Source organism: Notolabrus celidotus, chromosome 17, assembly GCF_009762535.1.
Source record: "Notolabrus celidotus isolate fNotCel1 chromosome 17, fNotCel1.pri, whole genome shotgun sequence".
NCBI classification, from domain to species: Eukaryota; Metazoa; Chordata; class Actinopteri; order Labriformes; family Labridae; genus Notolabrus; species Notolabrus celidotus.
In genome coordinates, this window is record NC_048288.1 from 16,162,313 (window position 1) to 16,188,869 (window position 26,557).

Below are 26,557 nucleotides of genomic sequence, written 5' to 3' on the forward strand. Positions count from 1 at the left end.
TACAATGAATACTCTAATTCTTCATTCTTTACATGGCAGACCCTTCTTAACCTCTCCTCTGTGATTGCTGTGTAAATGGCAGCTCACAGGAGACTCTCCAGTCCAGCCTTGGACCAGAGTGAGAACAATGAAGCCTGGAGCCTCACAAAGGCCGCTCCTCCCTTAATTAGACATCGCCCATGAACCCCAACCGCAGCTCCACGACCCCTGACGGACCACAGCAGGTTTATTTTCTACCATTTCCCTCCAGGCCTGCTCTGCTTTTTAAGCCTCATTTAGCTCTGGTCACCTCCTCTCTTCACCTGTAAGTCTGCCGGGGCTCTTAGCTTTGTGATTCATACACAACATGGACTATTTTCTTTACATTCTTCTTTTTAACCTTATTGAGCTTCATGTTACATTTCTTAAGGTATTAGGGACACGTGTGGTTCTAAATTTGGACTTTCATGTAACCTACTGAGCACTGTTGTCCCTTTTTAAGCTGCTTGTTTGTACTTTGGGCTCTAGTTAGTTCACATCTTGATGACTTACGAAATAAAATGTATGATTAGGAGAAAATAAACAACATAAATGACTTCATAAAGATTATACCTACACGTATATAGAGATAAGCTCTATTTAGAGTAAAGTGTTTCCTACTTTTGCTTATGCTAGGTCTAGGTCAAATGATTTTGGTGACATTTTGTACAGGCATGCTTCAGCCTCTACATTAAAGCCACTCAATGGCATTTTTCACTCTGCACTGCGTTTTATTACTGGTGATAGTTACAGCACTCATCATTGCATACTTTACAAAAAGGTGGGCTGAAAGATGTGATTTGCATTTTTACCTGTTTATTTATAAAGTGCTAAAGTGGGATGTTACCATCATAATTAACTTCAATGCTAGTTTGGTCCTCTGGAGCAAAACACACCAGATCAACTGATTAGCTCACTCTCCAGGTTCCCAGAGTTAATTCTGAGCTGGGTAGATCTGCCTTTTGCGTTTTTGCACCATCTGCATAGAACTCACTTCAAAGCACTTTAAAAAAAATGCACTGGTTTCTTTTAATCATTTTATATCATTAGTTTTAACATTTTTAACTTCTTATTGTACCTTTTTTAACTGACTTTGTGTTAACATTACTTCAATGGTTGTAACATTACTTTTAATTGTTGTCTGTATTTGCTTGTCATGCATTTTAATGTTTCTTTTATATGCTCGTCGTCATTGTAAATGAGGGCTTGCTCTCAATGATTTTCGAGTTTGATAATAATAATGATAATAATAATAATAATAATAATAATAATAATGATAACAATACTCAGTTATTAGACCTATCAAATGCAGGACTGTATTCAGTTCTTATCCAGTGTTGTGACGCTAATTTTGCTTCACCAACAGATTTGAAATCCTTATGGATGATTAATCACTTTACTTCTTTTATTCATTGCAGTGCATTACTTCTCAATATGTTATAGTATTCTAATAATAATTAGGACCTCTGTGTATAGCATTACTTTCTCTTTTTGCAGTTCTTCTTTCTATCTTTCTTTTTTTACTTCTTGTACAAAAACAAATGGGGGAAAAGCATGCCCCTGCAAAAGTGTCTTTTGGTTTCCAAATTAATTTTCCTTTTTTATTGAGGACTATGCAACCATACTTCCTGTACTGGGATTTCACTATCTCTACTGCTTGTGGATTATATAGCCTCATGCATTTTATTTAACACTAAAGTCTAAAAAAACCCTTGAACCCTTGTATGGCTAAATTAGATTAATAGCTAAATCCAAATTAGAAAGACTTTCACCTCATTTCCACTTCTTCTGTGTATAATCCTGCACACAACATGCAGCAAAAATACACGGCAGTGTGTCCGTACTTCTGTCACTAAACTGGAGTGTGTGTTCAGAGCCTCAGAGCAGGTAATGCACACACAAACACAGTCGGTAGTACCATTAAATTGAACCCACAGTAAATTAAATCCAGGGCCTGGAAAATAGATTTTAAATCTGCAATTATAAAGCTCATGTTATTTGATATCTCATTATTAATTTAACATATCCGACACAGGGCACTGATAATCACAGTGAGCCTTCACATGTGTCTGTGTTGTAATAATGACCATGGATAACATGCACAGAAGAATTCCCCTCATAGGAATTCAAAATTAGTGCCCAAGTCGATCTGTAAGATGTCAGTATGAGACTTTATTTTGCAAAATAAAAGCCTTAATTTATGCTTTTTATTGGTAAAGGTGCAGTCCTTGATGCAAGTGTATGTCCACCTGAGGCTTGCCACAAAAACAAGAGATCCTTTTAACGCCCATCTTATAATACCTACAGCAGAAATGAACATGAAACAACATTGCCAGTAAAAATACTATAATTAATCTATTTATCTTTTCTTTTCCTTTCCAAAATGAGCTGAAAGAGAGGTCAACATTTGGTTTGTGTATTGCAGGAAAATATATGTGATGTATATGGAGACTTGCACAATTCACCTGCTTTTATCCATGAGCTTTTCTCACTGAAGTCTATGATTTAAAAGCTGTCAGAATAGCTCTTTTAACAACTTCATCCCAAACTCTTAACTCTGAAGACACGTGTGGCCCCTCAGGATAGCATGTGAAGACGACTCAAAGTGAGACAAAGACAAGTGTAGAATTGTGAATCAGCGTCTTTTGGACAGAAGGAAGAAGGACGAAGGACAAAGCAGACTGTCACTCTGTTGTTCACTGGCCCAGTTTCTTACCACATCAGCATTTCCTTACCCTCTAAACAAGCTAGCCAGTGTTTGTTCTTAGTCTTTTTTTATTTTCTTTCCTTTCTTACTTTATTAAAAAATGTGCAAATCGTGTCTCCCCTCTTATCTCATTTGAACAGAGGTGACAGCAGACTTTTTTTTTTTTAAAGTGCCTACAATTTTTTTCTCTATCTGCTGAGCTGTAGCCTGGGAATGTTTAACCTGTCTTGCTCTGCAGGCTGTGTTTGGAAGTGTGGGTGACTAGGCGGTTCAGATTAGAGTTTGACTGATTCAGGTTTCTGAAGGCTGATAGCAATGTTTTTTAAAGCTCCAGAGAGCTTTTTGTGTCATTTCTCAGTTTTGACTTCTTTTATGCAAAAACTTGCCCCTGGGCTTTTTAAACTATTCTCACACCTTCAAACTTTGTTTGTTTCAGCAAGGAGAAGCATCTGTGAACTGAAAGTAAATAACAGACTAAAAAACTGACGACCTTGATAAAAATGTTTCACTAGTATTCAAGCATATAGCTTCAATGAAAGTACAGACAGATAATCTAGATCTATTTGTAAAGATGTTTTTTATTCAAATTAGCAAGGTTAATACTGTAGAAATATTCAATACTTTGATACTTTCAATATCACTTGCTTTAACTCAATACAGTCTCCACACACATCACATTTTTAAGTCTACAAGGAAAAAGTGTACAGTGAAGGAGAACCTAGACTGAAAGCAAGCTTTGCAAACTTACAATCACACCACCACTGAAGATGTTAAACTAGTACACAGCCGCTTGAGAGATAACCAAGCGGCAACCTCCGGTCTAAAAATATGAGTCCAATGCGGAAGTGTTAAAAAATCCAGTTCATCGTGGATCCGCTTGAGGCTGGCTCCGGAAGTACCGGAAACCACATACACATGAATGGGAAAAAGCCGATCTTCACAGCAGAGTGTAGTCTGGATAGCTCATTCATCGATCAGCACACACTGTGAGGGGGGTGAATTTTCTTCTAACATGGCAATTTCGAAGATATTGAGATCACGAGTCTTCCAAAGAGAGGCACAGCTGCCTGCGGGAACACTGTAGCTGTTGGCTAGGATGCTCAAACTCCGCCCCTTTACGTCACACTGGCTCAACAGCAGCAATATGGCTGCCGCCGCCGATTGGCGCCAAACAGCTCTTCAGAAACAGATGGGCGACGTCACAGATCCTACGTCGCTATTTTATACAGTCTATGGAGATAACACAAAAATAAATGTGTTGTGTGGTAAATGAAAAATGTGAATAAAGGTCACATGCCAACAGAAAAAGAAAAGGGTCTATGCAAAAAGTGCAGACTGGCTGACAGGCCATACTTAAATCTATGCAGTAAACTACCACACTAGAAAACATATTAGCAAGCAATGTAAGCTTTGGTTTGGTGTACATGTCCATCATTCATACACCTGGAGAGTCTAGGTGGGGGTATAACACCTAATAGGATTACTCTATTAGTTAGCTGACTTTAATATATATAAAATAAATTATTTACTGAGTTGAATTACTTTTCTCAACTTCTAAATCCCCTTGGCATGTCTCCATAGCAGACAGGAGGAAACATAAACAGGCAGGTCAATGGGTTCCATGACAAAAACAAGAATATCCTTTTTTCCTTGCCAGCAAACTCCTGCATTGGACTTAAAAGTTTGATAATATTATTCACTTCCCAACACTGCTTGTCAGTGTCCTTCCTTTTTTTGCATCAAAGCTGTCTATCTCTCTCCTCCTCTGTTCCTCTTGTCAGGTCATTAGTAGTCTCTGAGCTATGGGTGCTCTTCATCTCTATTCATCTCTGTTTTTCTCTCCAGAGTTTGCACTCCTCTTCTCCCTCTCTCTCTTTATGTTTAACTACTGCTTAGATGTCTTGTCTCTTTTGCTATGAAAAGTTTTGCTCCCTTCCTTTTTTCTCATTTAAAAACAGTTAAGACATATGGGTGTACTTTAACAGGGTTTTCCTGGAACAGGTGAAGAATCTGTTTACCTCAGTAGATGTAACTCATCCGTCCCTCTGCCCCCCCTCTTCCCCCTTTCTCTTGTTTTCCGTCTTCACCTACACCACCTCGACATCGTCAGGGTGGCTATCCCTCTCTGCATCGCTGGTTGTGAACGTGTTAATTCTTGATTAGAGTTCACGCTTTCCCCCTTCTCCGATTTGCTCCGTGAAGTGAGAAATCACTTTCTCAATGAGAATAATTGAACACGGGCAGGGGGGTGCCAGCTCATTACCCACAACTCACAGGGAGCAGGGGCACCTTAGCCGAAGACAATAATGACTTCAGGGAATAAAACCGGGCCGCCAGCATGGAGCCAAAGCAGTGTGGGCAACAAAAAACGAAGTGTGAGAGCGAGATGCACATTTGTAACATTGTCTCTTAAGGTGAGATAATTTTGCGCTTATCTACCTACAATATCAGTTGAATCAACTGGCTTCTCACATGCGGAGATGGTGTCTCGGTGGGACGGAATTGAGAGTCTTTTTTAAAGTTACCCAGCATTCACATTCTCTTTAGATGGTACAAAGCGCCTCCTTGGGTATTAAAAACTAGAACCAGTGTGGAATTGCAAAAAATGCCTTTCTTGACAGTCCACTTGAGGCTGGCTCCAAAAACCAAAGAATACCCATCAGGCCCCGTATTGAAATATCTGTTTATGACAGACATTAAAATATGAACATCCTGTAAATGAATGGTTGTAGTCTCTTTATCTCATTTGTACGAACTAACAGTGAGTTGATTAAATACAGGCTAGAAGCTTTGCATGATTGGACATAATTAGGGGTGTGGCTGAGTTGACTGACAGCCAATCAGCACGAGGAACTCTTAATGCCTTGGCTTCACAGTCCATGAACACTTGAGGCGTCAGTTTTAATATAAAATGGATGTAGCTTTGCCACGTGTCGCTTCAACTCCATCTCATTGGCTGTTTCTAGATAGGCTGGCAGTTTGTTTGAGTCAGCATTTTCTGATGAAGCGACCGCCATTTTTAGGCTTCATAACCCCTCTTTGGAAACCCATAGGTGATGTCACTGAGACTACGTTCTTGTTTCATACAGCGTATGGATAGTCCCAGTTCCTGAGTTGCTGAAGCAGTTTTTCTGGCTTTGTTTTGATTTTTATGACCTTCAAGTCGTGGTTCAGAACCAACATGAACGTAATAGAAAAATAGATTACATTTTGTTATTCAGAGTAGACTCCTCATGAACAATAACTAATGGCTACACCATTGCACATGTTCATTAATGACTCATCTTTGACCACTGGAGCTCGTCTTTGTTCCTTGATAATTAAGGTTAAAAATATTGGATGAGTTTTTACAGTCATTCTCATGAATGCTGGGCAAAATCCAACCAACCCAACCTTTCCTGGAAGCTTAGGCAACAACCCAAAGTTAAGTCTTCTCTAAATGATCATGGAAACCATCACCACCAAGACAAAACTCCAATTTGAAGAAGAGCAGAGAAACAAAGATGTCATGGCAAGGCATGAAAGTATTATTTTTCCGCTATGCTATCTCTGTGCCTGATACTGACTTAGACTTGTGTGATTGACAGTGTTGAATTTCCCACAGCGCAAAGTCATTCACCCCTATTTATTTGATTTCTTCCCACTTTCACACCCTTCCTTTCCCTCATTGCTCTTTTTAATGTGCCACACATTTCCACTCTCTCTGCAGAGTGCCAAATGAGTTCCACTCTGACACAATGAGGTCCATTGTCACAATAGGCTTTTCTCACCGTTTTATAGGTCCCATTAGGGGGCCGATGCTTTTAAGTTGCTGAAGGAATGTAATAAGGCTCCGGCGGACAGTAAACATCCACATCTCAGGGCCACTGAGAAACATGAGATGGGACTGCTTTGCCATGTCATGACCGAGGAGACCCGTTTCATTTGCATCAGCTGAGGAACAAAAGTGGTCACAGTTGGATGTAAATGTAGAAAAATGAGTTGGAGTCATTTCAGAGTCAAAGATACCGAAAAACAGAAAGCTTCTAAAAACAGAGGGAGAGGAGGGGAGATATGTTAATGGACAAATATGCCTATTGTTGCTCCTCCCTTACAGATGTAGCAAATGTAGGCAGCCACTTTGAACAGAGCCATGTATTATATTGTTTCATTTAGATATTCCTCAGTCTTTGTGATGCATAATTTCGTCTAGTTCTATATCAACGTTTGATAAAGGAAATCCTGCAGCAATGATTTTTGTGTTACCCGTGAGCTCCTTTGCACTCACATTCCAAATATGTTTTCATTGATTGTCTGCACTTGTAACAGTGCAAATTTGAAATTTAAAGAAAACTTGGATTGCAATAGATACGTTCACAGCTAACATTGTCCTTCATCAATTTAAAGTTTAGTTTAGTTTAGTTTAGTTTAGTTTATGTATAATTAATCGTGTCATGCACCGAAAAGGTGCCCAGCCCATATGGACTTACAAGACACTACAAAAACAAAACAAAATTGGAGCAACAAGATAAGAAGAAAAAGAAAAAAGAAGAGAGCAGTTACAGTACTGCACATGTCCAGCAATGACCTAAAGTAATTAAAAAGCACAGTAGTACACATTAGACATTTGACAGTGACAACTAAATCAGACATAGAGTGTGCTCCTACGCTGCTGAACAGCATTTAACACAAACTGAGCAAACTGGAACACTTTGTGTGTAAACAGGAACTGAAGTCTATCTTCATCAGACACGGAAAACAAATCAGGACATTTTTCTGATATTTTGTTGAAAAGGAGGCACCTGAGATTATGTTATGATGGACAGTAGAATAAAAAGTGCATTTCATTTTCAACTTCCTCCAGATCACACAAGGAACACTATCTCTCCTCCTCTGGAACAGAGTGGAAGCGACCTGTTTCTTTTTTTTTTTTTTGAAGTTATATTTTTTGGCCTTTTTGCCTTTATTTGAAAGGACAGCTGAAGAGAGACAGGAAATGTGGGGAGTATAGAGCGGGGGAGGACATGCAGGAAATGGTCGACCGGGCGGGAATCGAACCGGCGCTTAGACCGTTAGACCACCAGTGCCCCGAGCGACCTGTTTCTAATGCCAGAGGAAGGATACCACATCTAAGCTGAGCACATACAGACCCCCTTTTATAACAAAGGCTACTTAGTTATTTTGTTGCAAAGCACCTGTAAGTACAGAATATATTGGTAATGTTTTCAAATTATTGCTATGTGTCAGTAATTTAAACCTGAAATACGATTGAAAATATGAATGCTGTATCTATTTTTATGAAAAAGGCTGATGTTTCTCAGCTATATTTGATGTTGAAGCAAAGAACATAAAAAAGCCTGCAATAAAAATATACATAAACTTTCATACAGGTCCCATTATGTTGCTTGTGATCGATCATCAATCTCTCATCAATAATTTTGATTCTCATATTTCAGTGCAATGAAAGGACATCAGGAGATGTCTGAAGAAAAGCCTGGTATTGTCAAAGAGATATGTTTTGCAGTAAGACATGCAGAATCAATGGTATAATCCAAGTGTCTCAGGAATAGCTGCCCACATTGAATCTGAAATAGCCCAGATGGAGGTAATGGTGTCATTCCAGCAAGGAGCACTTCTGTAATGAGCCGTGTGTCTCCCTGCAGAGCAGTTTTCCATCGGAATTTCTCCTCTTTATGTCCTCGGTATATTAGACATGGGAGCTGTTGTGCAGAGTGGCACCCATGCTGGGCTCCATCACAACACACTCCAGTATTCCCACATACATCCATGATTTCAACCAGACCCACACTGACATCTTTTTTCCATTTAAAAACAATGGACCAGAGACATGTGACTTGGTGTGCCTGTTGGCTCATGTTTGTATGGTGTGGACGTTGAGTCTCCTGCAGCTATTGTGATGTGATTGGCAAAAATAGGAATTGCTACCTTTATATCTAAGTGTGCTCATGAATACTGTTTGTCCTCCTTGAATATCGCAGGAATAGACCCCTGCTTCAAAATCTGACAACCATGTAAACCTCTCACCTCAGATCAAGGAGGTTTTAGTTTTGATGTGCTGTTAAAGTCAGGTAGTGTAGTTTTAAATGGCTGGTTTTAAATGCAGACAGGACTAAGGTGATGTATTTCTCCAAGTCCAAGAGGACAGTGAAAAATTACATTAAGATTTTCACCTCCACAAATGAGGAAATCGAATGTGTCCCAACATTTTCTCTTAGATGAAAATCTTTCTTTCAGTCGTCATATTGAGAGTTTAACTAAAAAACTGAGGGTGAAGTTGGGTTTCTTTTATAGAAAGAGACTCTGTTTTTCTTTTGCTGCTCGTAAAAAGCTCATTCAAGCAACCTTTGTATCTGTAATTGACTATGGTGATGCTCTTTATATGCATGCTTCCTCAACCTCCCTGAAAATGTTGGACTCGGTGTACCATGCTGCATTGCGGTTTGTGTCTGGTTCAGGTTTCCGCACACATCACTGTATCTTGTATGAAAAGGTAGGCTTGTCTTCCTTACACAACAGAAGAATGGAGCATTGGTATGTCTTTCTTTATAAGGCCGTACTCCAGGAGCTGCCGTCTTATTTATTGGCTGTCATCTGTGGTCCCATGGACAAATTCTTTTTGTCATTCCTCGGACTCGATCTGTCTTTGGTAAAAGTGCTTTTAATGTCTTTGCTCCCTCATCTTGGTTTGAGCTTCAGGGTCACCTGAAACTGGATTCTTTAATTTGATTGTCTGTCTATATGTTCTATTTGTGAAACTTTTTATGCTGCTGTCTTGGCCAGGACTCCCTTGTAAAAGAGACTTTGTATCTCAATGGGACTATTCCTGGTAAAATAAAAAGGTAAAAAATATATATTTTTTTAATTCTGCAAATTCTACTGATAGGTAAAACAAAAAGGATTTCTATCTGTAAATCTATTGGTTTGTATGATGTCCAGTAGACTCCATGTGGTTGTGAATTAGATACACGTTGGATCTTTTGCAATGTGACCTAAGTCTGAACAGCGAGGTAATGATTCATATGACTTCAAAGTCACTCCTGACCGACACTTCTCATCGACACTCGCTAATGCAAAAGGTCGGATTAGGAGTCACTCACACGCAATGACAAAAGGTGGAAGTGGTTCCTCCTCCTCACTGTCATCATAGATGCACTGCCTTCCACTTTACATCAATTTCAAAATGAAACCGAAACCATGCTTACTGTACTTAAGTGACTGCCGTGTTTACTTCCAGGATCACCTGTGTGCTGCATGTGGATGATAAGTGTAGTCTTTTACCTGCTGTAAACTGACTGTCCTCACTCTGATCTTTCATGTTTGTCATGACACTGAAGTTTTCCCTTTGCTCTTATCTTGTCAGTGATTGTGATCACTTCTCTTATTGAGTAAAGGAAATTATCTTCAGCTCTACAAGCACATCCCTTTGATCGGCTGATATTGTCTCTTATCTTTACCTCATTGCAGTCAGAAGCACAACATAAACACACAAAAATAGAGACTAAATGATAAAAACATTACAAGGATGTCGAACTGAAAAGAGCCCCCCTGACAATCCAATTTTTCTCTAACCGTCCTTCTCCACTAAAAACCACCACCCCTCACCCTCACCCTGCCCCACCTTCCTGGGTCCACTAGATTACCATGGCTGTACTGGGGTCTTTTGGGACTTTTCTTCATTACTGGCCCTCCACAGGCCTCTCATCTCCAAACTCCCCTCTCCATTTAGCCCCGGCTGAGAGCGAAGAGTCGGCTAAATGGCTTTCTGTCTCCCTGTTATCCAAGAATTTGGGATTCCAATTAAAACGAAATGGAAAGAGCCCCCCACCTCTCCCCCTGCTGCTCCCACGGCGCTACAGATGAGCCTCCCACCCGCCACCCACCCCACCTGCTCAAACAAGGCTGCAAACAACGGCTCATCTGTCGAACGGACTGTTCACCCCCTTTAATAACTCACTGCAATGTGTACCAAAGCTTTACCTTCTACTCGATTATTCATAGCTCAACATCACTCACCCTCATCCCCTCTACTTCATTTCTTTCTTCCTCATGTTCAGCCTTTAAGGTCTGAGGTCAGAGGGTGTTAAAAAACCCTGGAGAAAAATGAACAAGATTTGTATGTGCATAGCTGCTCTCCACATCGTCTACCCAAATGCTTCCATTATAGTTTGCTGTTGCAAAATGTGGCACTTTATTTGCAGCTACCTTGCCACTCAATAAGTCAGTGGGATTCCCACTCGCTAAACTGCAGGAGCAGCTCCAAAAAACTGCTTATAATAAAAAATAGAAATATATTTAATTACAATCCAGATCTAAACCACGGGTGCCCTCATTGAAATTCAAACACCCTCAATTATTTCAACAGGGGTAACATTGGCTCACTGACCTTCACAGTTTGAAAGATGGATTAAACGTTGTGAGCAGTGGAAAGCAGACTGTCCTCCCACTCAATAAGCTCAAAATGATGATTAATCTGTGAAAAGCACCGCAGAGCTCTTTTTAATGCATGGGTAAAGACCCGGGATTCAGCTGGGACCGTCCGCTCAGAGGGGCTGCACACTCAACCCCCAGGATTATCTGTTCAGAACCACCTCCTTTCACCTAAGCCAGGTGTCTGGAAAGTCATAATATCTCTTTGAACTGTTATGCACCAGAAACCCTAAATCTGCTTTAAACACCCCTTTGAAGTGCTACTCCGATGCAGAATGCCATGCACATTCAAACTCTTTGAAGCACTTTGATACTTATGTATTCAAACAATATTGTTCACAGAGCTTGCAGGAGAAAGAAGTGCGCGAGACAAAAGCTGGTGACGATAACTCAATTGGCAGTAATTCCTGCCCATTTGAACCTCCGGCTCCCCGGTACAGGAGTGGTCTGCTCGGGTTGTGGCCGTTATTGATGAGGTTTGGAAAAAGTCTTGGGCCTCTCTGTGCGCTTTGAGCCTTTGTTATTGACCTGGTGATTGATTTAAGCCCTCATAATTAGCAGGCCTAATTTAATTAAAGTGCAATTTAACGATACAGTGGGCAAAAGCAAAGGCAGCTGTGTCATTGATAGATCAGTCCAAGCCTGATATGAAACAGGCGCTGGCAGATGATGTATTCCACACACGGCAGGTCTCTCCCTGACCGGGGCAGAGACAAAAGAAGAGACAGAGATTGTAGCACAGAGACAAAGAGAGAAAATGATTGGAGTAAAGAGAGAGACAGGCCTTTGTTTTCTCAAATGTCAGCTACAAACGGCACTGTCCATCTCTCACCCCCCTCCCCTCCACTGCTCCCCGCTCTCTGTCCTGATGTGGACAAATGTAGCCTCACATCTCTGATCTAATTTGCTTAACAGCATCAGGAACCTGTCTGTCCCTGTAATTTGTTTCAAGTAAATCCACGTCAGAGTCTGAACTTTTATGAGCCGAAAGACTTGTCTATTCAAAAGCAAACAAAGACAGGCAGATTTAAAGGCTAGGCAACTTTTGTTGATTAAAATGAGGTGTTTGGGAGGAAGAGTTGCATTACATTTGGCCAAGAGGGAGTACAGCATACCGTGCATAGCACTGGATACGTTTTCAGGTTGTCTATTCCACTCTTGTTAATGGGATATCTTAGGGATTCCTGCTTCTTTAAACTTGGCAAAACAACCACTATGACCTAAGGACAAAATGATAAGAATTTGCTGGTCTAAGTTCTAAGGTTTCTGTAATTGCTAATCATTTTTTTGGCGATAATGTCATTATTTGACATCATCATCCTGACATATATCTGTCTGGCCTTTTCTTGTGAGCTGTGACAGGAAGTCCGGGGGGGGAATGTCCTCAAAATGGGTGAAAACCTCATCATGGACTCTGTGATCAACCTATATGACTTTGGACCTTTGGTCAAAGGTCAAGGCTTTGACCTCATGTAGATCAATGTTGACCCCATATCTGTTGATTCTGCTGTATTGAGTAGGGTCAACTGACTTGTCACATACTCTGCAGAGGAACAGGGAGAGGGGTTTTAATGGTATTTTGATGCACCTGTTGATGTTTGCAACACTGCTTTTCCTGCAGCTCCTCTCCTCTTTTGGGAAATGTCATGAAAGAGCATTTTTATTATTATTATTGTATGTATCATATTGGGGTTTCTGTGGTGCCACAGGGAAATTATTTTAGTTTTGATTTGTTTTTGGCTATTTTCTTTGGCATCTCATCAAGTATGGACTTGCCTTTAGTTGACAACAAGGCCATACAAATGATTTCAAAGACTGACACATTAACAAACCATGCTGCAGAAAAGTATTTGTAATTTCAAACTGTTTCTCACACTTCTCTCGCACCGTGACAATTATTTGTCACAGTTCAGACTTTCTCTGTCAGGAATGTGATGAGGGGAATCAAACGAGTTGTTTCCGAAACACATCCTCTTTCTTCCAAAAATTGGCAGGGGTTTTAAGAACAGGTTCTTGGTACCGACCCACCTCCCTGCTGTCCTAACCTAGCACAACAACACATATTTGACTCCCTCTCCTCATTATCAAAAGGAATAGCACATCTAATCTGGAATGCTGGGTCTCTCTTTTGAGCGAGGCTGGAGCCCCTGGGTACAGGGTGTGAAATATGAAAGACAACACATGTCCTCATCAGAGGACAGGCACTGCCTCAGCTTCTCCCCTTGGCACACAAACATAGGACTGTGGTATCAGAACCCTCCTCTCTCGCTCACACTAACACACACATACAAAGCAAGATGGTGCAGACACCAGGGTCACGCTGCTTTGATTTTCTTCCAGATTTGTACTTTCCAGTCCAACAGGGAGCTCCGTGTTTGCCAAAAAATGAGAAAGGTTTGTTCTGAAAGGGGACCGGATACAAAACTGTTCTGCGTACTCTTTGTACAACGTGTACATTAAAACACATAATCCTCACTGCTGTGTATTAAAACCTCCATTAGCATATATCAACATGATCATTTAGATCATAACAATGTAAAGAAGATTAGAAAGTATGCTGAAATAGGGTTTTGCATCCCTGCTGACACCCATTAAGAGCCATTTAGTGAACTTGTGGTAGAATGAAGGGGTCATTAAAACCCTTTCATCATCCACTAACTAGTTTACCTCTCTGCCCAGCCCTGTGTAATGTTCCCTTATCCCCAACATCAATGTAAATAAGTGTCTCATCATCTCAGTCATGGGGACGTATGGGTTGCTGTAATGGTGCTGGAGTCCTATGGGCTGTTGGGGAATGAAGGGTTAAGGATGGTGAAGATATTTGGGCTGGGTCATTGGGTGCACCAGTCATGTCCAATCTATTCAGTGAGGCCTTTTGGTGCATAATTTGGCCCTAGTGGCGTTTTCCTCTGAGGCGATGGATAGGAGGCATAAAGGACCGTCTGTACCAGGAAGAGATATCCATGTGTGGTACATTGTGTTACAGCTATACCCAGGTCATCATACACAGGCATACTCACAGAAATACCACCCATTGGCACTATAGAAAGCAGCTGTGGTGTATTGAAGTGGGGAGTTCCAAATATTTAATTATATTTTTCTTTTTACACTCATTTACTGATAGATTGGAACCAAGATTACATTTTAAAAAGTCCCAAACTGTATGAATTTACTGGATGACCAGAGAGAACATTTGTGCCCATTCCTTTACTATGAAATAGTGAGCAGATTTGATTATTCTAAGTCATAAAACCACTGTAGAACCATAATCAGATTAAGACTTAGAGTCTGGGGGGATGGGGGATTTTTGAGACTGATAAGGATTTCAATTTCAGAGAGGAAATATTCCTCAATTACTGATATGGCAGATAATAGAGTAGGAATGAAAACTGCCCCTCTCTGTGTGGATCCTGGGCTGATTTTGCACTGATATGACTATACGCAAAGACACTCATAATTTTCTAACAAATGACTGTATCAAATGTGTAGCATTCTTAAACAGGTGTCTGTTAAATGTGCTGCAGATAGTGCTGCAAGTATGGAAAACAGTGAAATCTGAGCACACTCGGCTGAATAAACTACTTTATGACACTCACTTTTCACCCCAGCATTGCTTTATACAACCATAATACATGTCTCATTCTTCACAACCATCTGCCACAGGCTTCCACTTTTATTGATGGATAATTAAAGCTGCAAAATTTCCCATCTCAACCTCTGCCTTGTACTTGCATCACTACTGCGAGCAATCTTTCAGCCCCAACATCCACCTGCAGGGTTAGGCCAGAGGGTTCTAAATATGTTCTCATCACTAAACTAAATATATAAGCGAAACATGTCTGTGTGGATGGATGAGGTCAGAGCTGAGTGCCAACTTTTAACTTTGTCGAGCTGCCTCAATAAACGTTTCTGTACAAGTTGTTAGGCTATTTGATGGTTAACATATCAGCCGCTAGGTAGCCTGTAGATCCGACTGGCTCATTTCAGAATACAGTTGATTACCCTTTGACTGAAAACATAGTTTTACCCAATGAGAGGACTGAAAACAAAGGAGGGAATTATTGAAGTTGAGCTCACATTTCTAGGGATGTAAATCTGTGAAGTATTACAAAGGATCACGCACCCATGTCCTAATGTTCCCTTCAGAGTGAAGCTAGCGTGTACGACATATGAAAGCCATGTTACCTGATGAAGAACATACATGCAGACAGCTGTGTTGATTTTAGCTCAACAAGACTCCAAAACAAGTTCATTTTCAACAAGCCCTTTTGATCCTAACTTTAATATTTTCATGCTAAATCTGTTTTCCAGCTACCAGAGTTCACAAATCCTGTAGATATTTCTCAGGGATTTTTTTATTTTAATTTGCCACATGCTCACATAATGAGGTCATGATGATAAATATAAAGCAAGACAAAACATGCATGCAACCATTCTGAAAGGTTTAATTTGAGGCCACTTTCCCCAAACACAGGTTGGAGTTATTTGTCGTCGAAATACAGGTGAAAAACCTTAGTGTCCAAAACCATAAAGCTTCTCTGAACTGCTGATTGAAAACAGCAAGACTGTGGCTCAGGTAGAGAAGGTAAAGTATTGGTAATTGCTTTGTGAGGTTAGAAGAAAGCTTGATAGGACTATTAGGAGTTATTACCGGCAGCTTGTTTTTGCCAGCAGTGCTGTGAAGTCCTGTTTAGTCTTGTCTGTTGTACAGTGTTTAGCTGAATTGCATTAACTGAAGGTAATGAGGGCGCAATTATGGTTCTTTAACCTTTTTGCAAAGGAGTGGAAAAAGCCTTGGACTGTTTTTTTTTTCCTTCACTCATTGAAAACAAGATTGTTTTCACATGTTGCCTTCGTTTGTTACCTTTGGCTGGTTTAATGTTGTCATATGGGGCGTATGTCACCTTGCTCCATTAATGTTTCATATTATAAGCCTGCCAGATCAGGAGGGAGGGCGCACTTTGTAAATATTTTAACAGCCATTTTGCTAAATGCTCTGCTTAAATGGCTTGTTTCCTTTAGCTTTTTCACACTAGTGCTGCACATTGTGCGATTTGAGACATTTCTACGTCCTGCTTTTTGGCCCTCCATTGTTCTGCCGGGCACAGACGGCCCATTGTAAGGGAATATGTGACATTGTCTGACAGGGAGGCCTGTTCTTGCACATAAAGCTGTCACACAGATGTGGACCTCAGCCCTAAGAGAAGTGTGGTGGTCAGAAACACACCATTCTCGATGACCTTTGAACCCGTCCTTGTTAAGCCCTTGACGCGGGGAAGGGCTCAGGAGGGAGTCCCCAACCCTTACCCCCTGTCCCCTAACAGCTACATGTTGTACTTGCCCATGGCTAATGGCATGACACACACACACACACTCGGGCTTACACACACGTTCTCTTACAGTATAGGTCTCCTTCAGGATAGTGGTTGATGGAGGATGACAGCTCCTCGACACACACCCTTTGCCCCCAACCCTCCAGCAGTGAGGTTCATTATGAGTGTGCGTGGGTGTGTGTGCTGGGTATTCCCTTCTGAGCAGCTGATACCTTTAGCCACCCCACCGCTCCTTCCCCTCCTCTCTCCCCAGTCATTTTACTGTTTCTAACATGTCTGCCCATTCGAAGGTAACAAGATTCTGCACTTTACAGCTCTCCCTCTCCTTCTGCTTTCTCTCCCTCTTTCTTTTACTCTCAATCCCCTTTTTTTCTTATACGAGTCTCAATAATGTAATGCTGCAGCTGTCCCATGGCCAAGCCTATAACCTTTTTCTATTTCTGTTCTTTATTGTCAAAGAAGCTGTTGTATTTTTGGCCACTGATCAGGGCTCCTCCTTTAAAGAGAGAGAGAGAGAGTGGAAGGAAGGATGATGAGATAGAGTGAGTTAGGAATGACTGCCATGAAGGCATAAAAGCTGTGTTGCATCCCCCACATTGGTTACTGAGGGATCAGCAGGGTGCTAAAAGCACTCAGGGGAGGAAGAAATTGAGGGTTTTAAGAGAAGGCGAAAGGGGAGATTCAGAATGATAGAGAGACAAAGGAGAGTAGAGGGACAGAGAAAGATGGATGTAAACTCAGCCTGTGTCTTTCCTCTGCTGTCACTCAGAGCCTGGCTCGGCCACTGACACGAGGACAGACAGTAAGTGGGCTGGCTGTGAATATGAAGGGAGATGGCTCTGTCCTCTGCCACAGGTCCTAAGGAGACTGACCCCTCAAATAATGACTAAACATTCTACCAGTGCAGCTCCTCAAAGTCTCCACAGCATTACATATCACTATACAAAGATTATTATTGCTCAGAAGTCTTTCTGTTTGTGTAGTTTGCTTAAAGTTTTTGTCCTGGCTGTGGCCTTGCTCATAGAAAAACACCAACTGAACCATAGAAGCCCTTGAAGAACTGCATCATGAATCCAGTTTCAAATGTCTGTATTTTTATCAAGCGACTACTAGTTCAAGGTTGAAATTAATGTTCATATCTGACTTTGGTAGCAATCCCAATGGCTGAATAAATGTACTGCTTTATCAACACAAAGGCAGTTACTAAGCCTCTACTGTATAGCTTTGTTAAGAGCAAAGTACAAGGACATTTTCACTGAAAGGCACCCATGCAAACTTCACCCAAAAAGCAAAATATGTACAGTGGATATCAAAAGTCTACACGGCCCAGTTAAATGGTTTTGTGACGTAAAAAAAATGAGACCAAGATAAATCATGTCAGAACTTTTTCCACCTTTAATGTGACCTGTAACATGAATAATTCAGTTGAAAACAAAATTCTAATATTTTAGGGGGAAGAATAAAATAATAATAATAATAATAATGTGGTTGCATAAGTGTACACACCCTCTTTTAACTGGGGATATGGCTGTGTTCAGAATGAACCAATCACATTCAAACTCATGACAAATAGTAGTCAATATACACCTGTCATAATTCAAAGTGACTTTGATTAATCCCAATAAAGATCAGCTGTTCTAGGAGGATTTTCCTGACATTTCCTCAGTTGCATCTTACAGCCAAATGATCCACAAAGAGCTTCCAAAGCAGCAGAGGGATCTCATTGATGGAAGGTATCAGTCAGGAGAAGGGTACAAAACATGTTCCAAGGCATTAGATATACCATGGACCACAGTGAAGACAGTCATCATCAAGTGTAGAGAAAATGGCACAACAGGGACATTACCAAGAACTGGACGTCCCTCCAAAACTGATGGTCATACAGTGTATGGTCTGATAGGTCACATTAAAGGTGGAAAAAGTTCTGACATGATTTGTTTTGGTCTCATTTATTTACATCACAAAACCTGGCATTTTAACAGGGGTGTGTAGACTTTTGCTATCCACTGTATCTTTACTTTTTGCAAATCTGAATGATGATGGTATTAATTGTTGCACAATTTCCAATAGTTAATTGCAATCAAATAAAAGCTACATCTATTTACATGCTCCACATGTGAGCCAAATTTAAACCAAATCCTGGTACAGAGCATACCAGATCACATTCATTAATTTGCTTTCACAACAAGTGGAAGAGGCACAGAGGATGATGGTGCTCATGGGAAATGCAGTCTTCATCCAGTAAAAACACAACTGACTTCATCCACAGGGGCCAACAGAATAATCACAGCATGAACACTCCTTAAAGTGACTTCCACTATCATATGTTTTAAGTTTTCATCAATGTATAACTCCTGCCAAAACTCTGAAATCATTTCACTTTAATGTAATACATCAATATCTGGGCTGTGGCCTTTGAAGGGAAGTCAGTTCCTGGATTAATATGGCCTAAGGAAGACATCTCCACACAAGTAAAAACACATTAAAATGTGTTTGAACAATTAAAATGATCTTTGTGTTTGCATGTTTTTCAGCTTTCAGCAACATTTTAACAAGGCTGTTCAGCTTTGAAAATCTCCCCACACATATTTCTGCATCCGCATGCCCTCCTCTTTCTTCTTTTCTCTATGGCCAACTCATTCTGAATCTGTCTCCACAAAAAGGATCCTCTTCTTTTATCAATGGGTTCCTCTTTCCTTTTGTGTCATTGTCACAGTTCTTGCTGGTTTTCACACCACTGGCTTGAATAGAGGAAACAGCTTGCTCTGGTGCTGCTCTCATATCTACTTGTGTCATTTAATGGAAATTTTACCTGTCACATTCACACAGTGAAGCTGCTTGCACTGAACTTTTGGCCTGCTGCAAGTGGAGATTCCACTTGGTGCTTACAGTCACAGAGAATTTGTTATTCCTTTCATTTTCTATCATACATTTTACATTGAAGAGATGCTAACAAGAAAGAAGGGATGTTGTAAGAAGACACAAGCTATGAAGGATCAAACTAACAGACAGGAGATTTATGCTGAGAGCCTCTGTTATCCAAGTTAATTACATGTCAAACTCTGTGATGATACATTCTGAATCAGCTTGCCTCTTAGATCTTCCTGTAGTCTAATGAGACAAAGACTCTGAGCATATTGCCTCCATCATATTTCATCCTCATATAAAAATATTCTAACAGTCCTTGACATTCGAGTTATCGTGTTTTACATAGCACATAAACTAATAGCAGGTAATCAGTTATTAATCAATAAAATATTCATTGTTATATCGCATGCTTTACTTTAGGATCATTAAATGAGCTTAGAGGCAGTTTGAAGCTTGAACTGTGTGGCATTGTCAGTCAGTGCTAGAAGATTTTCTTTGTCTTTATATAGGCATCAACTTTTTGGCAGTAAGTGTGTCACCTCCATTTAAAAACAGCATAGAAAGTGTGAGGTCTGGACTCGTAAAGGTGGCCCCCAGGTTCCACGTTGTAAGCATGCATCCAACAATGAATCCTACTAATTCTGCTTTGAAGTAATGTCAGGGTTCCCTGGCGTCCTGGAAAACAGTTGACCAGTTTTCCAGTACTGGAAAACACCTGGAAAATGGGAGAAAAAGTAAAATGTCCTGGAAAATCACGTATTGTCCTGGAAAATTATTCCAACATGTGCGCGACCTGACATGATTAAAAAACACTGCCCCATTCATTGAAAGCTGAGTGCATTCACAGAAAACGGGGGTATATTGTTTATGTTTATGGTAAATAAACCTTGTGAAGTGCTCTTTTGATTCAAAGAGTCCTATATTTAAGTTAAAGAGTGACCAGCGGAGTCTGGCAGAGAGCTCTGGGCTCTGTGCCTCACAACTTTCCCTGCAGGCTGAGAGCTCAATTACCATACTGTTGCTAGTAGGAGTGCAAACTCCTTATAGTGAAGATAAACTGAACAAAAAGAGCAACACAGCTGCACAGAAACTGCACGTTGTGGACATCGCTGATCACAATAGACATCGCCATGGAGGAAAACAGTTTAAACTATTTTAAATCCCTGACAGAGTTCAAAACTTCACTGAAAATGTCCTGGAAATTTCCTGGAAAATGATCTCTGGAAAAGAGTTGGAACCCTGAATGTACCTCAGGATACAGTGAAAAGTCACCACACGTAACAGATGATTCACATCAGTTAGATGAAAAATGAATCTCAATACCCTTTTTAAACAGCAGATGGCGCTATCTACCTTGACTTGTCTTGTTAGGTATCATTACGCTTCTTTTGGCTGTTTAGAGGCCAACAAACATGGTGGGGTCAGGTGAATATTATCACATCACAACACATCGTCCAAAGCCTTTCAGTGCTGACCTGTTGTGACCTTTAAAATGCGATGAGAAAAGGCAAATATCTGCTTTATTAGGATACATATTGATTTCCTGAGCCTCGTTTTGTGTACATATCCCGTTGGCAGGATACGATGCCGTTTTTTGGGGGGGTTTGTTTTGTCATCATGCAAAATAAACCCTGTTATTGCAGTCCCTCGCGGTACTGTTAGGTGTTGTTCCTAGTTAGTTGAGGATGCTGTTGGAGTCAAAAGTGGCTAAACATACAGTATGTGTGTGCAAAGGAGGTACAAGTGGGTCTGAATGTAAAGCCTTATGTAGTCAAGGATGAAGGTGTTAGATGTATGCCTGCCTACCCTTCCATCTAAGGGTCTTATATGGTGTTATGTTCATTCATGTTCCCCAACTTTGGCTTTCCTCTCTGCCTTATCCATGCCAGTGTTAGAAAATAGATTCCAAAAGGTGGAAGATCATGTGTGTGCATTTTGACGACCACTCACACCCAACAAGCCCTCATGGGAGGTTCTGTGAATAAATGGCCCCATAAGACACTTGGGCCCCCAGCTGACACATAATTAAAGGCAAGGGTGAATGGCTGACTGAGTCATTTTCATACTGGGTGGTTGGAGGGGGGAAACAGACAGCTAGGGTGAAATGAGGTCTCTCAAGACCCCCTATTCCACCTTACCCCCCCCCCCCCCCCCCCCCCCCCCCAACTCTAATAAATAAAAAAGGGACAGTCTATCTTCACCACGCCTGTGTGTTCCCAAAGATATTCTGGCCTCTGAAAAGGGTTGAATCCATTTCCATAAAGAAAAGCAGAAAGGCTCAAGACCTATTTAGATGTGCTTGACATTTTAGTAAAAGAGAGAGAAAGAGGGAGGTGAGGGGTGAGAGCGGGGAAATAGCAGCGGCTAACAAAGCGTTTCAGCAGACCCTCTGAGGAGACGATGCGCTTTCTGGGTGCTGACAGGCTCACACATACACACAGAAAAACACACATGAGGATCAGCAGCCACTAACAGGGAAAAGCTAAATCTGAAATTGGCTTCTCTTTGTGATGTTCAGTGGACTTTACTTGTTGATAACCCTCCCCGGCCTTTCCTGTAACTAACTTTCAGCAGAAGATGATTAGTTGAAATTGAACCCTGTGTTATTAAATACATCCCCTCCTACATGCAGCATGTCATCACAATATGTAAGTGCCTGGCTCTATCTGTACTATCCCCATAAAGACAGCGCTGATAAAGATTTCATCCCCCATTAAGGAGAGCATGAAGCTGCTCTGTCTCGTCCCAGAGCCTAGTTAAGTCCTCAGACGTCTGGCTTGCCTGTAAAAGCTACCGCCTCCCGGCCTCGCTGCCTAATGGGCCTGAAGGAAGATGAGTATATGAAATGAAGAGAGTAAGAGAAACAAATGACAGCAGGCGTAACCACTTTCCTTCACTCTGGAGTGAATCGCATCACTGCAAAAACCAGGCGGGCGAGTCCAGCACATGGAAGGTCTGATTGATAGAGAAGGAGCAATCGATCAGGGCCACTTTGTTACGACATTTTTTTGAAGTTTTTGTCAGGGGAGAGAGATGTTTCTGCACCAGCATCTCTGCTTCACTGAAAGTCTCCTCTGATGTAGAATAGAGTCCTTTACTTGTTCCTGCAGGTAATTGGATTAAAAGTCAGAGTAGAGGTACAGTGAGGAGAGGAGATGTGAGCGCAGCAGCACAGAAATAATGACAGATGGAGTAAGGAGTTTTTTACTTTGCTGAAGCTTTTATTTGATTATTCATCCTGTCTTTTCTCTTTTTTTTCAGGAGGAGGAAGAAGAGGAGCGAAGGAGGCATGAGAGGAGGATTGAACGCATAGAGCCAGTGGGAAGGGCTGATTCCTCGTTGGAGCATTCACCCGTGTTTAGCCTCGAGTGAGTGATCACAAAAAGAAACGCCCCACCATCACTGATATGTTTACACCATTCACTGTTTTAAAGGCTTGGTTCCCCCAAATAACAAAATCCAACCCTTGTTTTATCCACTATGTAGATAGTTTTGGTTTTATTTGTCCAGATTATTAGCATTGGACAGTATCAGGGCTGATCAGCTGTGATGCAAAAGAAGCAAGCTTCAGTGTCTCACCTGTTAGAGATGTTTATCAGGTTTCTACAGCACTGGCTGACCACAGAGCTCTCACACATTTACAGCAGACTACTTTTTGAAATGCTTAAAGCTAAATCATGCTTTTTTTTTAGCTGCATCATTTAAGCAGATGGAGGTTATTTAGCACGTGAAATTAGCAGAAGCTTGACTCTCCCTCAAACCAAAGGAGAGATTCTGAGGTTTTATGTGAAGCAGCTCTTTTTATTTATTTCAATGAGTGTGTGTGATGCTTTAAATCAGCTCCCTGCTCTTACAATTTTGGGTGAACTGATCTTTTAATTCATCACACAGACACAACTCCACACATCCACATGACAAAAACAGCACAAAAGCACATATCAAGACCACGCCTCCCTCGTTCAACAGCATCAACATTTGCTTGTGTTCATTTGTCTTCACGTCTTTATCTACACAAATTAGCCTCCTCCACCCTTCCTCACAGGTTTTTCAATTAATTTGTTCTCTTTTAGCACAACAATCTGATCTTAATCACTTAATTGGAGTCTCTATTTGGGTCCCTAATCGACCCTGAGGTCCACCAGTCTGACTTTGTAATGGATGACTTTGAATAAGACAACACGAGGTCTTACCAACCCCCTCATCCCCTACATCCCATCAACACATTGTCATGTTGAGCTGTGGTGTCTTTTACATCCAGCTTTTCTACATTTTCTTGTCATTCTTATTATTTAGTATTCATGCATGTCTCCCTCTTCCTCTCCCTTCTTCTCGTTCTCTCGGCCTCATCCATCATCGTCCCGCAGAGGCATGCTCAAGCCGGTCGAGGTGTCCAATGAAGGAGGGCCCCTGGGGATCCACGTAGTGCCTTTCAGTTCGCAGGATATAAGGTAAAAAACAGAAGGGAAAGTCAGAGAATCAATGCAGCTGATTGTACAACAACAGCTAGTTAGTTTCAGCATCCAGTATGTCTCCTGCATCCTCAGCCCTGTGGATGTGCCTTTTATTTTTATTTTACTCATCATTTCACTCATATTTTGTCTCACTTTCACTTTCTGACTCTGCGCTCTCTGTTCTTTGTTATTCGCCTGCTTTAAACATGTTACTCTAGGCTGTCTTTTTGCACTGACTTTTATTCTTTTGGCCATTTTTTTTGTATTGTTTCTTCTTTTTTTTCATCTCACTGCTGAAATATCACGTCTTAGCTCAGCAACGCTCATAACCACAGCTCTGAGCCCCTCAGCATGAAGAAAAACTTAAGAAAGTAGTTCTGTATTTGACTGCACTTTCTCACAAGTTGCGTTTTTGCTTTTCTTTTCTTTTGACCCTAATCACAGCAGCGTCTGCTCTACTTTGAAGGTGATTCAGACTGCTCCCCTTTGCCTTTTTTTTAACCAGTGAGGAGTGTTGATGACAGGGGACAAGAGGAGGAAACATCACAGTTTGTAGTTATTCCAGAAAAAGTAAAGGACAGGGGAAGTGGCCAGATGTAATCAAACTAAAAGCTTGTGTATAACACAGATCCTTGCTGCACGCCAAGACACTGCTGGCAAACCACCAAGGTGAATGTGACTACTCAGCGCTGGGAGAGGGAGGCAGGGGGACGAGGTGAGAAGACAGAGAGAGGAGATGAGATGGGGTGACATTTGAGGCAGAGAGGATGGCTGTCATTGAGGATTGCTGCGTGTCATTTCTTTGGGACACTAATCTCATTGCTGTTTATAAGCAAGTGTCAGGAAACTATATTTAGCTTTGACCCTGTGTGATTGACTCCCTCGGATGCTTTGACACTTTGAGTTATCCTGAGTCAAAGGAGGAAAGTAATGATTCACGATGAGTGACACCGAGCGATAGCTCTCAAATCCAAAAGTTTATTAGAGGAACTATTATCCTTAAGCTGAATTGCTGTATTTAAAACCTGAGCTCTATTTCCTAACAGCATGTGGTCAAAATCACAAAACGGTACTGGAAGTAACAGAACTGCCCCGAAGAAGTAGACTGAGAAAAAAAATAAATGTTTCAAACGTCCAGCAAGCTCAGATTGTTATGACAAGATAGGGAAGAGGACACCTACAGACCAAATATTTTTGTCGAGGTTAGCTCCTTTACTATGCAGGAAAAGCCATTGGCTACACCGCCATATTCAAAGCATACAAACTCCATTGACGAAAACAGTGATTTTGCCTTTAATGCACACATTTTTGGTCTACCACCGCCTCAGCGTGTGTGTTTGTTAGGGATATTGTTTTGTGTTCTTACCCTGCTTTCCCTTCATAACACTAAAGCCACTCAGTGGCACTAATCGAGGCAGCAGGATAACAGCAGGATAACAGCAGCTCCAAAGTTCTTTGATGGTAAAATCCCTGTTTCTTTTAGGGGAGTCCGGTGTCCATGAAGGGGATAATGCAAAGGGTAACAAAAAAGTGAAGTGTCTGCAGGGATCATTGCCAGAATATAATATCAATCCAAGACTGTCAGTGCCAAAACTAAAAAACATTTCTAGACATATGTATATCTAACAGGGATATATTTCTGTTTGTCTCCCTGCTGTTGGGTGATGCAGTCTAATGCAGCAAGTCAAAAACTTTTTTAGTATAAGAAAAGCCAAGTAAAAAAATGTCAGAATACTCCTTTAAGCTCTTCCGTATTCTCACTTTATCAGACTGTATCTTCCAGGATGTATCCGTAATGCAGCTTGGCCAGAACATTTCTCCTCCATCAGCTAAGGCTGGCACTAATAGCTATCAGAGCCTTCAATTAACTTGAGACATGATAAGACTTAGCGTCTGGTCAGTGGGCTGATGCTAATGGCCTGGCCCGGCTCTTTCCTGTTTGCTTTGCCGCTAGGACAGGAGGCATTAGGCTCAGCGGGCTGTCATTAGTGTCTAGACCAGGGCCACAGGGGTCAGACAGCCAGCAAAACTAGACAGCAAACAAGGAACTGCAAGCGCTCCAGCCCTGGCTGCCAGCACCGTGCTTCACTGTACTGATGTCAAGTCAGATCCAGGCAGGAGGGGGAGACAGCTGCAGGGGAGAGCACAGAGACTGTGTCACTCCAGTAGATACTCTCTCTCTCATACACACACTCACAAATGCACACATACTTCCTGGCAAAAGGAGTTACACCCATGCACTTTGTGAAAACTATGGACTCACCTTGAGCAGTGTGTTCCCTCACAGACTCTTACTGTCTCTCTCTATTTCTAAAACATGTCTGAGAAGTGCAGATCCACCTTGAGTGCTGTGCTCACAAAAATGTACTCTACATCTGGAGACACACATACTCATACACACACACACACACACCCTCACAGATGCATTCTTTGCTTAATGAACTTCTCATTCCATGACCAGTTTCAATTGTAAACAAACTGCGGACATAATTGCCAGGCATAAATGGATCCTGATTAGATTATTATTTGATTAAAGGCGTTAGATGAGAACAGGTGGCCTTGTTGAAATCATCTCTCAGCACTGCTGCCCGGCCACGAGATGGAGTGGAGCCATGAAGTGTAGTGTGATGCAGATTTTAAGAAAGTCGGCTGGATGTTTTTCCTCCAAATAAGATTCTAAGAACAAACTCATTGTGCGGGTATCAGACAACTCATACATTCAAGGACAGCTTGTGAAAATGACATTTAGTTTC

General features: G+C 41.3%; 1 protein-coding gene across 2 annotated transcripts in view; it reads left to right on the top strand.

The window, feature by feature from the left end:
- The window catches only part of LOC117828608 (partitioning defective 3 homolog), a 465,785-nt gene that overhangs the window by 205,610 nt on the left and 233,618 nt on the right, over positions 1 to 26,557 (top strand). For both annotated transcript variants that reach the window (XM_034705788.1, XM_034705789.1), the window contains exons 6-7: positions 22,615 to 22,721; positions 23,718 to 23,801. In XM_034705788.1, coding sequence (XP_034561679.1) covers positions 22,615 to 22,721; positions 23,718 to 23,801 — 191 coding nt within the window. The remainder of the gene's footprint in view (positions 1 to 22,614; positions 22,722 to 23,717; positions 23,802 to 26,557) is intronic.